Raw genomic sequence first — 14,349 nt, 5'->3', positions numbered from 1 at the left:
TTCCATTGCTGATGGCCCAGTTGGTGAAGTTGAGCACATGGATGACCTGCTGGGCCAGGATGCTGATGTCCCTCTGTTGGCTGAGCAGCTTCATACTCCTCTCTTTGGTCACACTCTTTACATGGTGATAGAGGGAATAAAGAGGGGAGAGAAGAATATTATGAATGACTGAAATGAAACAAATTCTGGTCCTCAAAATGATGAACTTGCTAATGCCAACCAAGGAACCATTAACGTCACATGCAGAGAAGCAGGATAATGTGATCAGTTTCCAGAACAACAAAAACTAGACTAGTGCAAAACAAAACTGGATAAAACACAACCAAATCACCAGTGTTGTTTTAGTATTGTTTTTTTTTATTAAGTATTTATAATTGGCTTTTTTTTTTATATTTTTCATTTTCATTTTAGTGTAAGTTTTAGTAATTATGTTACGCACTTTTGTCATTTTTAGATTGTTTTACTTAATTCCTTTTATCTTAAATTTGTTTTTATTTCAGTTTTTGCTTAAGTACTTATAACTTATTTAGTCCCAAAGCAAGTTTACATTTTTTCAAGTGTTTTGAAAAGTTTGCCAACTAATATTTATATTTTGTAACAGCTTTATTTTGTTTACTGAAAATGATTTTAATAGTTTTAGTTTCCAACAACACTGAAATGTACAATGTGGTAATATGACAGACATTCAGATGTACATCCTGTTTCCGTGTATGTCAAGTTGCACACTTTATTTTCACAGTTTATACTCCATCCATCTTAAACAAAATCTAAAAATGAAGAATTTTATTCATTGTAACACCTCGCCAGTACATCAAAACAGTAAAGTAGCCTGTTATGTCACTGTTCTGCTCTCAGGTCAGTGGAAATTAAATGTGGGCAGTTTCAGACGTCTGGAGTCAGAAGACAATCCACATGAAATCTGTTCACAAGCCGTCACAAATGACATGTTTTTACCAGGTATCTGTCTCTGCTGACCACTTGTGATCAGATCACCAGAGATGGGCGTTAACATCAGTAGGGCCTTTTGATTTCCACGATGTGGAAAATGCAGACGGAATCGCGGAATCTATTTATAACAATGGAATTTACTGTACAACGGAATGTCACGGAATTTGCCAAATTTGGGTTGAATAAATCAAAAGTAGGTCAGTACACTTAAATCAAAAACACAATCTAGACTAGTGTCTCTGAATATTAAGCCGTAAAAATACAATTTAAATATGAATCCTGCATGTTCTGCGTGTCTCTGTGTGAATGAATGGCGCAGATGCATGATTTCACTTACTACATACATATTGAAGCGAGCGTGACCCTCGCAGTTTTTTAGCCACTGCCGCTTCAAAATATGAGTACATGAACACAATCTCCAGAGTTGCTCTAAGAGTCACTTCATAAGCATTTTACCATTTCTTTTGAGAAAACTATTGTCATATCATATACAAACAGAAACTTAAAGGTCTTCACAGCAACCCAGTTGCCACAGTTCAGTTTCAATTTAAAAAAACGGTGACAGAAACATATTACTTAATGTAATGATAGTACTTTCTGCTACTACCACTAATAAAATTATTATTAAAAAAATATTTTTTAAGGAATATTTAACAGAAAATGTATTTACCAGAATTTATTAACCAGAAAAATATAAATACACAACACAGCATTACTGAAAAAAAAGAAAACAATAAAATTATAATAAATATATATTTTTAATAAAATCAATTTATTAAAGATGCTTTTGATTATTACAATTTAATGAAACCTTTAAAATAAAATCTTAAATGAAAATAAATGGAAAACACAGAATTTGAGAAAAAAATAAAACTTATTCCAAAGGGCCTTAAAATTTAAATTTTTTGATAAACTTTTAATACATTTCTGTTAAATTGTGTAAGTTTTATGATTTCAATTAATTAGACATGCTTTTTGATACATGTTTTTAATTTAACCATTAAAACAGAGTCTAGAAAAATGAAAACAGTAAAAAAAAAAATAGAATTTGGTTGTTGTTGTTGGGGGGTTACAAAAATCTGTTACAAAAAAATGTAACAGATTTCATAGGGCCCTACATTTGGCATAAACATGGACTCTTGCTTAAAGTTTCACCACACTTGAATGGCTTCATCAGTCATGAGATGAGAACAGTGAAGCCTCCCTGAAAATTTTACATCAAACAATGTGACATCTGCGGGACTTGATTCATCACTGACTGGTGTGAATTGCAGTAAAAGGTGCCAACTGGGGCTAAATTGGGTTGAGCCCTGAAGGACAGCGTTGTAGGTATCTAACAAACAGCATTTCCCCTTTCAGCAATCTATTTGCTGCATTTTCACATTTGGCCTCTCTCAAACCATCTGTCTTCTGTGTCCCAACTCTTCCTTGAACATGTCATTCTTGTCCTTCAGATGATGATACATCGTTGAATCGCACTCGGAGGGGTTCACACTTCTGTTTTGCATCATCCATTTCTGAACTCATGTCATTTTGTTCATACCCTAGCAGTTTTGCTCCAATTCACACCTTCAGTAAAGCTTCCCCCAAAGCAATTTGCAAGATCTATGGCATGTGATAAGATTCACACAAGGTGGTTGCTAGAAAAACACAATGACCTTGTTTGCATTAGGTATTACATGCATCGCAGGTGATCCAGTCACAAATGGTCAGCTGAGACAAATCACTGTTTACATCTAGAATTACCATATTGCTCCAATGCATCACCTGCGACCACTCAGGATCAGATTTCATCTCTCAATACATGCATCATTTAATTAACCAAGTGTGTTACCGTGTGTTAAATATGCATAAACCACAAACATGACATCTTGAAAGCGTGTTGTTATTTTTAGTCACACAGCTTTATCAACAAAACTTTTGATATACTTTAATCACATGATCTACATTAATTCAGCAGACACTTTCATCTAAATTGAATTATCTGTGCCTCTGCATAAATGGCTTTTCAAATAGGTAGTTGTTTTGTTTAAAGTTGTAACGAGTCCCAAGTTTAAAAAACCCTTGTTTTATTATAAAGATTGATCGACTGCTATTTTTATTTCATGTCATTTGATCCGGTTCACAAGCGCATTATGATGAAAAAGTGTTTGCATTACAAATGAGATGAAAAAAATATGCGAGTGCATAATCAGCCACCATTTTCTCAGTTATTTGTTATATATCCTAGCTGTCAGTACAAACATCTTTAAACTGGAATTTCAGATTTGTTGCTTTAGGAAATCAAGTATTTGTGGCTTCTAGATGCCTGTACACTTACCTCCAACTGCTGCAGTAGAGATTTGCCTTTCTTGTTGATTTCATTGATGAGTGTAAAGACTGCTATTTTTATTTCATGTTCCACCTTCTTATGCGTTTCAGCAACTTCTTTCATTCTAAAGGGGAAAAAGGGAACAAAATACATTTAAAAGGCTCATAAAAAAGTGCTTCGAAAATAAGCATTCAATCACATCCAGCCACATTTCTTTAATACATAAAATAAGATCTAGAAATTTCATCACATAAAACTGATGGTAAAAATGCAACAGATGTCCTACCTGTTTTGCACCTGAGATGCAGAAAACTCCACAAAGTTTCTCTTCTCTTGCAACTTAGTCATAAATGTCTCAATGATGCCTTTCTGGTTTTGAAAGGCTTCTTCTAGAAACTGGTACCTGCAAAAAAGAGGTGGTAGAGGTGAATATAATCTTGTATGGTGCTTTTATGTTTTTCTGTCTTCTCTGGAGCTACAAACTGTTGTTTCTGGATGATCTATTCCTTTAATGCCATGTTTTTGTTCTTGGTCTCTCTTCATTTAATTTTCTTGCTCAAAAAACGCTTTCATACATTGCAAGAAGATTTTTAATACAGATGAAGTTGGTGTGTGGTTACTGTAAACATTGTGGTCCGGCTGACCTGTGTTCTTTGTGTTCAAGTAGTTGGCAGTCTCTGCAGGTTAGAGTGTCACATGTCTCACAGAAGAGCTTGAGGGCCTCTTGTTTGTGTACTGGACAGAAGACAGGTCTCTGGCCTGATGTCCCAACCGATTCTGCAAGAACCACCAATGTCAAATTCATCTTTTGCTGCTTCATTCCCCCCCCACCCTCAATTCTCTCAGTCTATGACCGCCATATGTTCTCATATGCCTCTTGCCAAACTCAATCAAAATGAGGGAAACTAAGTGGGTTAGCTTTAATGAAAACAGTACAGGCTGAGCGCGCGACTCACTCAAAACTCTGCCTGTTGCCACAGCAACTGTACAACGATTCAGTCTGCTTAATGTGCTAAACAGACACATAGCATTGCTGAAAAATTCAAACTACAACAAGACCACCAGACCAAAGCTGAATCTTTTAGCGTAACAAAAAAAATCATATCGCAACTGCCTTGCAAATACAAGCAATTGAAAATGGAAAAGAATTAGCTCCAAGCACATACCAGAAGATACTTCCTCTTTTTTGCGTATTTTATGGTCCTTAGTGAATTTGACCCGTTGATGTGCTTCAATGCAGGTTTTACAGAGCCACTCCCCACATTCAACGCAGAATCCAATAGCACTGGCATTATCTTCACAGCTGGTGCAAACCTGTTACAAAGCAAATAAAGGATGACATCGCTTAAACTAATGTCTAGAAGACTGAATTATTGACTCAGATGCAAACTGTTGAACGATTGCATGCAAGATAATAAAGCAAAGTTTAATCTAGGGGTGTGAATTAGAGGTCTTCACGGGTCCACTTGGATCCGAAAACTGGAGGTCCGACCCGAGAGGGTTCGGGTCCAAAACTTCGACGAGTACCTCGGACACGGGTCGGGTTCGGTATTAGCGGCCTCGGGTAATTTAAAATAAACATGCTTTTCCCAAATGGACCCGATTAGACCCGAATTCTTTTAAACTATCCCGAATGCGTAGGTTACTTTCACTTTCGTGTTAAGAGAGGAACGCACATAGAAAAGGAGCATACGTTCGTAATCCTCGCACACAGACATCATCTTATAGATATGAGATCCATCAGGAAAATCCCCTCGCTTCATTATGCTGCGTGTTCATGCAGGGCTTTTCTTTTTTGTGTGCAGAAGCCTTTCGCCGGAGATCAGGTTGCAGACAACAGCGAATCCATGATTAGGCTATCGATTTATTTTTTATCAAACTATCAGGTTTATTTTTCAAATCCACTGGTCACAATCGAAAGCGGAGCTCAGAAATACCTTGTATCCATCAGGCAGGCACTAATATAAAGTAACCTAATAATAAATTGAATAAATGTTAAATAAATCTAAGTAATGGAGAAGTGGCCAAATCAGTCAACAGGACACTGGGATTTTTCCTGACTGACTGCGGGGCTGCAGGCTGTACACACGTCAATGCCGTTTACTTTCGGGTCCAGTCGGGTTCGAAAATAAATGCCGTCGGGTCGTGTCGGACTCGGGTCTAATTTCATCGGGTCTGTCTCGGGTCGGGTTTTTTCTTTAAAAAAAATGTATTTATGCACGTCGGGTTCGGGTCGATTCGGGTTGGGTACAGATTTTAGGACCCGAGAAGACCTCTAGTGTGAATACCAATTGATTCAGTTTTTCATGTAAAATGCATGTATGGGATACTTGCTTTAATTTTACATCAGTTATTGATTAATGCAACATTTTTTATTTAAAAGCCATTTTCAGGACTGCTGTTGTTCACTCTAGTTAAATCAATATCACAGGGCTGATACTGACCTGTGTAGCATTCTCAACCGATGTGCTTGTGGCCTCTGAAGTGTCCTTGACAAAGTAATTGTCCACCATGTCAATCTGTTTGTACTCCTGATGGCACACCGCGCAACGCATGACGTTCACTGCACAAAAACGTAAAAAAGAAACAAAGAAAAACAACACAAAGCGTTAGAAAAGTCTTGAAACAAACAGAAGATTGCTTCACCCTTTTATACCATACAGGCAATGCAACTATTTTTAAACAGTCCTCACTTGAATCTAGGGCTGTAGCAATCGATTATTTTAGTAATCGAGTATTCTACAGATTATTCCATCGATTAATCAAGCAATCGGATAAAAAGTCATTTTTCTTTATTAAAGAGCAATACTAAATATACAAGAGATAAGATAGATCTCTTAAAATAAACAACTAATTTGCTTTCTTTTTAGAAAAATAGATTTTTATTGCTGAAATTGCATACATTAATAACTGTGAAAACTAAACCCATTTAATTTATTTAACTGCCAGATTGCATTCAAAATGCAAATACAAATATCTCATTAAAAAAATAAAATGACAAAAATCTATTTCACATTACTTTAAAAAAGTGTAAACAGTACAAACTAAAACTAAGGCATAAATCAAAATAATAGTAATAAAAATAATAATAATACCTAAACATTGCATTTACGTCGTGCAACTTAACTTTCAAGTTTCAGCCTAACTAAAGCTCAAGCATGACATAAGCCTTTACTGTCTTCTTGGAAGGCTTTGTGGCTTTTGTGAGAGGCAAAAATCAGTGGACAGGAAGGTAGCTTGGAACAAGAACAAGAGACCATACACAATTTTTAAACACATTTTTCTGCAACATGAAATTAGAGTTGTTTGGAGAATAAACCCTCTTAAATGTCCCTATACGTACTGGTGGGTGGGTGTGATTGTGTGTGTGTGTGTAAAACTTGTTTTTGATATCCTTCATATTCTGTGTGTGGGTCAGTTCACAGCAGTGATAGAAATTAATCTGTTCCAATAAGTTTAAATTGATTTTTACATTTTATGTGCATTTTTACCTTTATAAAGCCTTTTTTTTTCTAAAAGTGTGCATCATCTTTTGAGTCAAATTCTTACATTTAATCAGTCAATTAGAATAAAAGACATTTGGGCTGTTACCAAAAGCTACCAGAAGCTGCATGGGATGAATTTCCCACACAGAGGGACATGAATGCATTTAACCTGCAGTTACAAATGCATAAATAATATTTTGTTATTTTAAATATAAAACATTGAATACTGATATTTAAAAATATTTTAAAACGTCACTTTTTTGAGACGTCTAATTAAGGTCTTATTATGCATACTAGAAACTTCCAGACAGGTATCTTGAGGCAAGTTGGAGCTAAACTCTGCAGGACACCGGCCCTCCAGGACCGAGTTTGGACACCCCTGGACTAAACGAAGCCTTTGATTTTTTGTATTCGAGTTACTCGAGGTATTCGAGGAATCGTTTCAGCCCTACTTGAATCCCTAGACAATAACTTTATATTATTACCGGAAAATAAAGTAAGACAAAAAAGAAAATGTGTAAAGTGTAAAATGATAATAAATATATTAAAATAATGAACAATGACTTGGTTTATGATATAAGTGTAAATCGTGTTGGTCCAGGAGTATCAGGTTCTATTCCCCATACAATATATAGGCTTTTTTTTTTAAGTGGGTTGTCTGAATGACTAGTTTCAGTGTAAAGGAGGTCCTGAGCAATTAGACTGGTTTCCCGTTCATCTGACCCCAGGTCAGGTACGTTTATTTAAGACACATTGTAGCATTTGTAAACAGCTAGACAGAATGCAACAGAATGGTACTTGGACTAGTAGACTAGTTCAGTGTTTCCCCAACCCGGGGTGCCGTCTGTCGAGAGCAGGGATGTCATGTAAAAAAAATAATTTTTTAATATTTTTAAATTGCTAAAATATAAAAAAAATGCAGCTATTATATACCCCTGGACTAAACGAAGCCTTTGATTTTTTGTATTCGAGTTACTCGAGGTATTCGAGGAATCGTTTCAGCCCTACTTGAATCCCTAGACAATAACTTTATAATATTACCGGAAAATAAAGTAAGACAAAAAAGAAAATGTGTAAAGTGTAAAATGATAATAAATATATTAAAATAATGAACAATGACTTGGTTTATGATATAAGTGTAAATGGTGTTGGTCCAGGAGCATCAGGTTCTATTCCCCATACAATATATAGGCTTTTATTTTTTTTTTAAGTGGGTTGTCTGAATGACTAGTTTCAGTGTAAAGGAGGTCCTGAGCAATTAGACTGGTTTCACATTCATCTGACCCCAGGTCAGGTACGTTTATTTAAGACACATTCTAGCATTTGTAAACAGCTAGACAGAATGCAACAGAATGGTACTTGGACTAGTAGGCTAGCTCAGTGTTTCCCAACCGGGGTGCCGTCTGTCGAGAGCAGGGGTGTCATGTAAAAAAAATCTTTTTTTTAATATTTTTAAATTGCTAAAATGTTCAAAAAAAGCAGCTATTATATAATATCCATTTCTGATGTCGCCAATAATTAGAGATGCACTAAAATTCCGGCTGCCGAAAATTAGTTCACTCCTCAGGATTCACTTTCACGTGGTATGACGCTCTGCGTATTATCCTGCTCAATGCGTGTGTGTGCTCCACTCAGTCGCTCACAGCCCATGGGAGCGCTCCACTCGTATACCGTTCATGCTCATCGGAACAGCAAAGTCCACTCAAAGCGTGTCCTCTGATAATAATAGCTTTCTAGGATTAAACTTTATTTGGATAATTGGTAAAAAAAAAAAAAAATCTCTTAATGTGCGGCAGAACGGAAGATACGCTGTGCGAGATGCGGCTTGTGCGCGCGCTTCAGGTGTGAGTCAGACAGCAAGACGAGACGGCAAAGAGTTGTTTTCTGCAACTTATTGCGCTTGACTCTTTTTAACGTCAAGCAATTCTCTGCTATATGCATCGAACTAAAACTTTGACCTTTTGCAACGTTTTGATTTAAGTAGCCTATTATTAAAATGATTCAGATATCGCACGCCCTTGCGATATGCATATTGCGAAATTTACATTTGCGATATTTCGATAATTTCGATATATATCGTGCAGCCCTACTGACCATCATGATGACACATCCTTAATTGCAACTGAGAAGCTTTAAGAAGACACTTACAACTCTGGAAAAAGTCAAGACAAAAGTATTTTCAGTAATCCAAAAAAATAAAAAATCTGCAGTGGTAATCGCCAATGTAATGGGACTGACCAATCAACAAATAAAAGGGTGACTTCTTTCTACCAGAGGGTATAGACTAAACATTTTTTAACTACAAGAAATCATGCAACTTAAGATTAAAAGATACAAATTCAGAGGCATGACAAAGTTTTTCTCTCATGAATACACACACACACATAATCCTTCCTATAGGGAACGTTGAATTTTTTACTGAGAGTGCATAAGAAATACACAGTAATACTGGCTTCTTATGCATTTAAAATCCAAAAAGATTTTGATTAATCAATAATTCATTGATTATTTCATTCAAGTTTTATTAGCTATTACTGCCACCGCAATAACTACAAGTCTGCTCTTTATGTGCATCTTGCAGCAGCATTTCACCACCAATAATGATCTATTCATAAAACTAATTTAATTCTATCCTAATTTAATTTGAAAACATATTGAGTGATTTGACATGCCCCTCCCCCATTCATCACATGCAACACCCCCCAACTCTTTTCCCTGACAGCCCATTAATCCCCCCACAAAGCCACAGCTAGAACCAGTCCAAACTGGTTTGAGCCAGTTTGCACTGGCTCATACTGCTTTCAGCCGGTTTCCCCTAAGCACCCAGCTGCAAAACCCTGCTGATGATTGGCTGGTGAGAGCAGCTGGAGACACAGTGCACTGAAACACAGTGCAACTCACAGCCGAGTTACTGTGTACTGATATTAACTGGAGGCAGTGATGCATTGCCTGAGGCACATCTATTCATATGCAGAGCCCTGGAATGCGATTAAAATGCCTTATTATTCAAAACCAAGGGTTATGAACCACTATCTTTAATATTTATGATACATTTAAATTATGATTGAGTTCAAAATGGGTGATTTACATTGAAGTTTACAACACAACTGATTTGTTAAGATTCAATCTAGCAAAATTCACAACATTCATATGATAGTGCTAACAAACTAGAGCACATAATGGACATTTTGGCTAGTTATGAGATAATTTCATAAACGTGATGTATATTGACAAAAGTGGGTTACTGGTGTGTACATTTCTTTAGAAGGATTTATTTGCTCTGAACACCAAGGAAAGGCTCCATGAAGCAAATAGAGCAGACTGCTATAGTCAAGCTGAGAATAACAGTTTGACAACTCTAGTTAAACATAGACAACATGCTCTAGTACAACAAAGTGCTTGTTGAGATTCTACAAGCAGCAAAGAGTGTCACATAGCTTTCTCAGTTAGTTTCTGTGATGAGTCACGCTGGTAAACTCCGAGTTAGCTCCCCCTGAACTTTAATTAAACGTCTACAACAAGCCCAAAACAAACCTGGCAAGTGAACGAACCCTTCAATTACTGATCCAAAAAAATGACGAGTAAACTACCAAATAACATAGCTTAAGTTTAGGACATCATTTATAAAAAAAAACATGTTTTTTTTTTAAATCGTGCAAAATTATGACTGTTATAAAACATAAAACCATGTAAACATTTAATACTTCTGAATTTCTTTTTTTTTTTAAACAAATGTCAGTGAAACAAGGTGCTTAACCTTCAGAAAATGTTGATTATCCACTTTAGATAATCAAATTAAATATTATGAGAGTTGATTTTGCATCCCTATTATCAACATTTGAGCAATGCAGTTTAAAACCATGACTTCTGTGATTTCTTTTCAATACAAAACATACTTATATGTACAAAATTAAAAACCGATGGTAACTTGTCTTTACTTATTTACTTGTTTTTGCCTATTAAATTTAGTTAATAAATAAAAACAAAAAGTTGAATATCAATAGTAGGTCCCAAATATGATATTATAGTTTTTTTCATTTTTAAATACATTTAAGAAGTTAAAGACCACTAAATTGGGAATCTTAAGTAAGATAATGATAGATCTCGCTACAAAAAAAACCATGGGATTCATGTCTGTAATGCACTAAAAAAGTAACAACACCAAAGTATAGCCTATTCAATTAAAGCTACAACAAACCTAACAATGCAAAACTCTAATTTATATCGCTACACTGAGACCTGTCCTCAATTTTAATACTTCCGGTCAGTGGAATTCACTTTTTAATCTTATAGCCTGACAAACTATTCTGCAGTGTAACGAGCACTGATCTGATATGAGAATATTGATCTGATGGCATTCTGCAATAACAGTGAAGAGACGGCTTAGTTAAGTGAAGAGGTTTAAAGAGAAATCAAAACCTATGGGTTTATAAATATTCATCTGTGATCACTGATACGGGCGAAACTCACAAAAAATGAAAATAGCATCACATGCTGCAGCTAACGCAGAGTTCATCTATTATTAACTACAGTGCATGGCGCTAACTTATTACAAGAAATGCAAGCATAATGAATAATGCATTGCACTCAGGAGTCAACAGCAAAGCATGTGACCAAAAATCAGGCTGATCATCTCATATCTACGCTGCAGCAATAATGACACAATACAGTGATAAAGCTCCAATAATATCCATAATATCCAATAAAATCCATGCTAAAACTAAGACATGCATCACAAATCGATCACCACAGCATCGCTTCTAGCCTGATTTACAAGCAAAAAATGCAGCATTTGGGATGACAGTGTTCACTGTCAGATAAAACCATTGTGCATGAATGAGAACATGATCTGAGGTCACAGGACGTGACCCCTGCATTATCACATCCTCTTGACTGGTAATAGTTACCTTGTGTGTTTAACCACGTTAGTTCACTGGTGGCACAAACATACCAACAGCATCAAATCTGATCATCAATAATACACAAACAGTGATGCATCCAAACATCAGGACCATATGCCTGATCAACTAGACCAGCAACTGTTTGAGCTTGTCCACTGAGAAAATATCAAATATGGTTGCTGCACAAAAAAAAGCCCATCGCTCTGATTGACACCTGCCACATCATTTGACTGACCGTGTATGAGGCTGCAACATCCATACATTCAATATCAAATCAAACAACTCTAGACAAGGCTGACTATTTTGAAAGGTTAGTTAATTCGAGAATCTAGCATTAGTATGTAAAGGGCTTTCAAACTGGGGGCAGCAAGGGAGTGTTGGGGTCTGTGGAAACGTAAAAAAATGGCATTCAGGAGATCAGAGCTGGGCGAGAGTATAGTTTACATTTTGTGACGATATAAACAATCAACAAATCAAGCAGTAGAGAGATTTGCTATATAGTTTATATTGCTTTATATGAGTGTACTGTATGTATGTGAATAAAGTTGGATATACAAATATTTAACTTTACATAAAGAGCTGCGCAATAATATTGTTTACATGTCAATATAATAATATAAAATTGCTAGTGCTTTCAAACGATTAATTGCATCCAAAATAAAAGTTTGTTTACATAATATGTGCACTGTACTGTGTATATTTATGATGTATAAATACACACACATGCATGTATATATTTACGAAAAATATGTTTTGTTTATATATAAAATATTTATATACAATATAAATTATATATGAATATGTACATGTAAATATTTTTTATATATATATATATATACACACACATGTATGTTTGTGTATTTATATACACATCATAAATATATACAGTACACACACATATATAGTGTAAACAAAAGCTTATTTTGGATTAGATTAATCACGATTAATCATTTGACAGCACTAAAAACCGCATATTATTATATATACTGCTATATAGTATTTCATAAATGTGCTATATATAACAGAAATGTTTTGCAACAATAGATTTGTGACATAAGTAGTAGTATACATTGTTTACATAATTTTAAAAAATACAAAAAAGTTTTAAGGCCAATGGCCTCGTGGGCAGTGCGCCGACATGTAGCGCCTTTGCGCTTCGGGCGTCCCGAGTTCGAGTCCCTGCTCGTGGACCCTTTCCCGATCCCACCCCCCCCTCTCTCTCTCTCACCCACTTCGCTTCCTGTCGACCTACTGTCCTATCTAAATAAAAGGGATAAAATGCCAAAAAGAAATCTTAAAAAAAAAAAAAGGTTTTAACTAAATTAATAGACTAAAGAAAGAAAGAAAGAAAGAAAGAACAAAAATGGTACTATGGTGAGCGGGGGGTCTAAATACTGCAAACTGTGCAAAGTAATAAAAACTAAAAAGTTTCCAAACAATATTTTAAATATACTTATCATACTAATTTTTCCATAGTATAAATTGGGTCTTTATGCATAAAAAATATATGTCTACATTTTAGGATAAGGGTCCCTTGCACATATCTGGAGGTCCGAAGCATCTCAAAGATTGAAAACCGCTGGGTTACAGCATCTATATGCACAAAGGGAATATGCTGCTGGTATTTACCTAACGTCACATGACCTGCTAATCCGTACTTAACTAGTACGTTCTGACAGCTACCTGTATACTAAAATACTACAATCAGTAGGTATAACCATAACTGCATGGGTTAAACACCAAGCCCCAGCTGGCGAGCTCACATATATGATGCCAACATGTTGAGCAATGGATCGTTTCTGGATTGTCGGGAACAGAACTGACAAAGCTCACTTCCCTTTTCCTAACTTACCAATACGAGTGTCCTGTCCGTGGGGCCCTTGCACCGGGATGGTGATCTTTCGCTCCGGCTGCGGGATGCACTTGAGGCAGAAGGAGTGCAGGCAGGGCAGGAGTTTGGGCTCACAGTCGCGGTTCTGGAGACTCTGTTTACACACAGCGCACGTATCCAGTAGGTTTATCGGGACGGCAGGGGTTGAAGAGGAGGAGGTTGAGGATGCTGGTGGAGGAGGAGGTGACATCTCGTTAATGAGAGCGGGTGATGCGCCAGCAGCGGTGCTGTCCGCTGAGGAGGAGGACGGCGGCTCAGCGCTCTCGGCATTTGGGGTCCCGTCTGTAGCTCCGCCGCCGCTGCTGGATGTCGTCAGCGCTTGGGGAACGGTCTCTTGAGACTTGAGCTCGTCTGCGCCTTCCGTCGGGTCCGAGTCGATTAAAATGACGGCTTCTGGGTCCTTTGAGCCGCCGTCTCCGTTATCTTCTGTTCCCGAAGCCTCTACCTCCATATTTGCGGAGCGCTCCGTACAATCTTGGCTTTTGTTGTCCGCCATCTTTGCTCCTCTTTGAACGCCTGACGTTCGACGCGCTCTGAAAATCCGATGGGTTTGACGTCATGCCGTCGCTCTCGTGTTCGTCACTGAGAATAAACTAGACTACAAATAAAATGAAAAGTACAATATTACTTATGTTTTTTTTAAGTATGTACATTGCATATTATAAACTGAAAAAATATATATTTTTAAGCGTCAAATAATTTGATATACGTAAAGTTACATTGGAATTGCAATACAATGTTTTTTTTATTCTTCAAATAGAAAAAAGTTTTTATAAACTTCAATATAATTGATTGAATATTCTGTATTTTATT

General features: G+C 36.4%; 1 protein-coding gene across 1 annotated transcript in view; it reads right to left on the bottom strand.

Moving 5' to 3' along the window:
* The window catches only part of LOC107570974 (E3 ubiquitin-protein ligase TRIM33-like), a 38,819-nt gene extending 24,729 nt beyond the window's left edge, over positions 1-14,090 (bottom strand). The window contains exons 1-7 of the mRNA XM_016257256.1: positions 13,498-14,090; positions 5,704-5,822; positions 4,426-4,573; positions 3,904-4,036; positions 3,546-3,662; positions 3,269-3,383; positions 1-115 (exon numbers count right to left, since the gene is read on the bottom strand). Of these exons, the coding sequence (XP_016112742.1) occupies positions 1-115; positions 3,269-3,383; positions 3,546-3,662; positions 3,904-4,036; positions 4,426-4,573; positions 5,704-5,822; positions 13,498-14,032 (1,282 nt within the window). The 5' untranslated portion in view covers positions 14,033-14,090. The remainder of the gene's footprint in view (positions 116-3,268; positions 3,384-3,545; positions 3,663-3,903; positions 4,037-4,425; positions 4,574-5,703; positions 5,823-13,497) is intronic.
* Between the last annotated feature and the right edge of the window lie 259 nt (positions 14,091-14,349).

Source organism: Sinocyclocheilus grahami, unplaced genomic scaffold (genome assembly GCF_001515645.1).
Source record: "Sinocyclocheilus grahami isolate Dianchi unplaced genomic scaffold, SAMN03320097.WGS_v1.1 scaffold1529.1, whole genome shotgun sequence".
Classification (NCBI taxonomy): Eukaryota; Metazoa; Chordata; class Actinopteri; order Cypriniformes; family Cyprinidae; genus Sinocyclocheilus; species Sinocyclocheilus grahami.
Note: the sequence above shows the minus strand (reverse complement) of the source record. Positions and strands in the feature narration are given on the sequence as shown.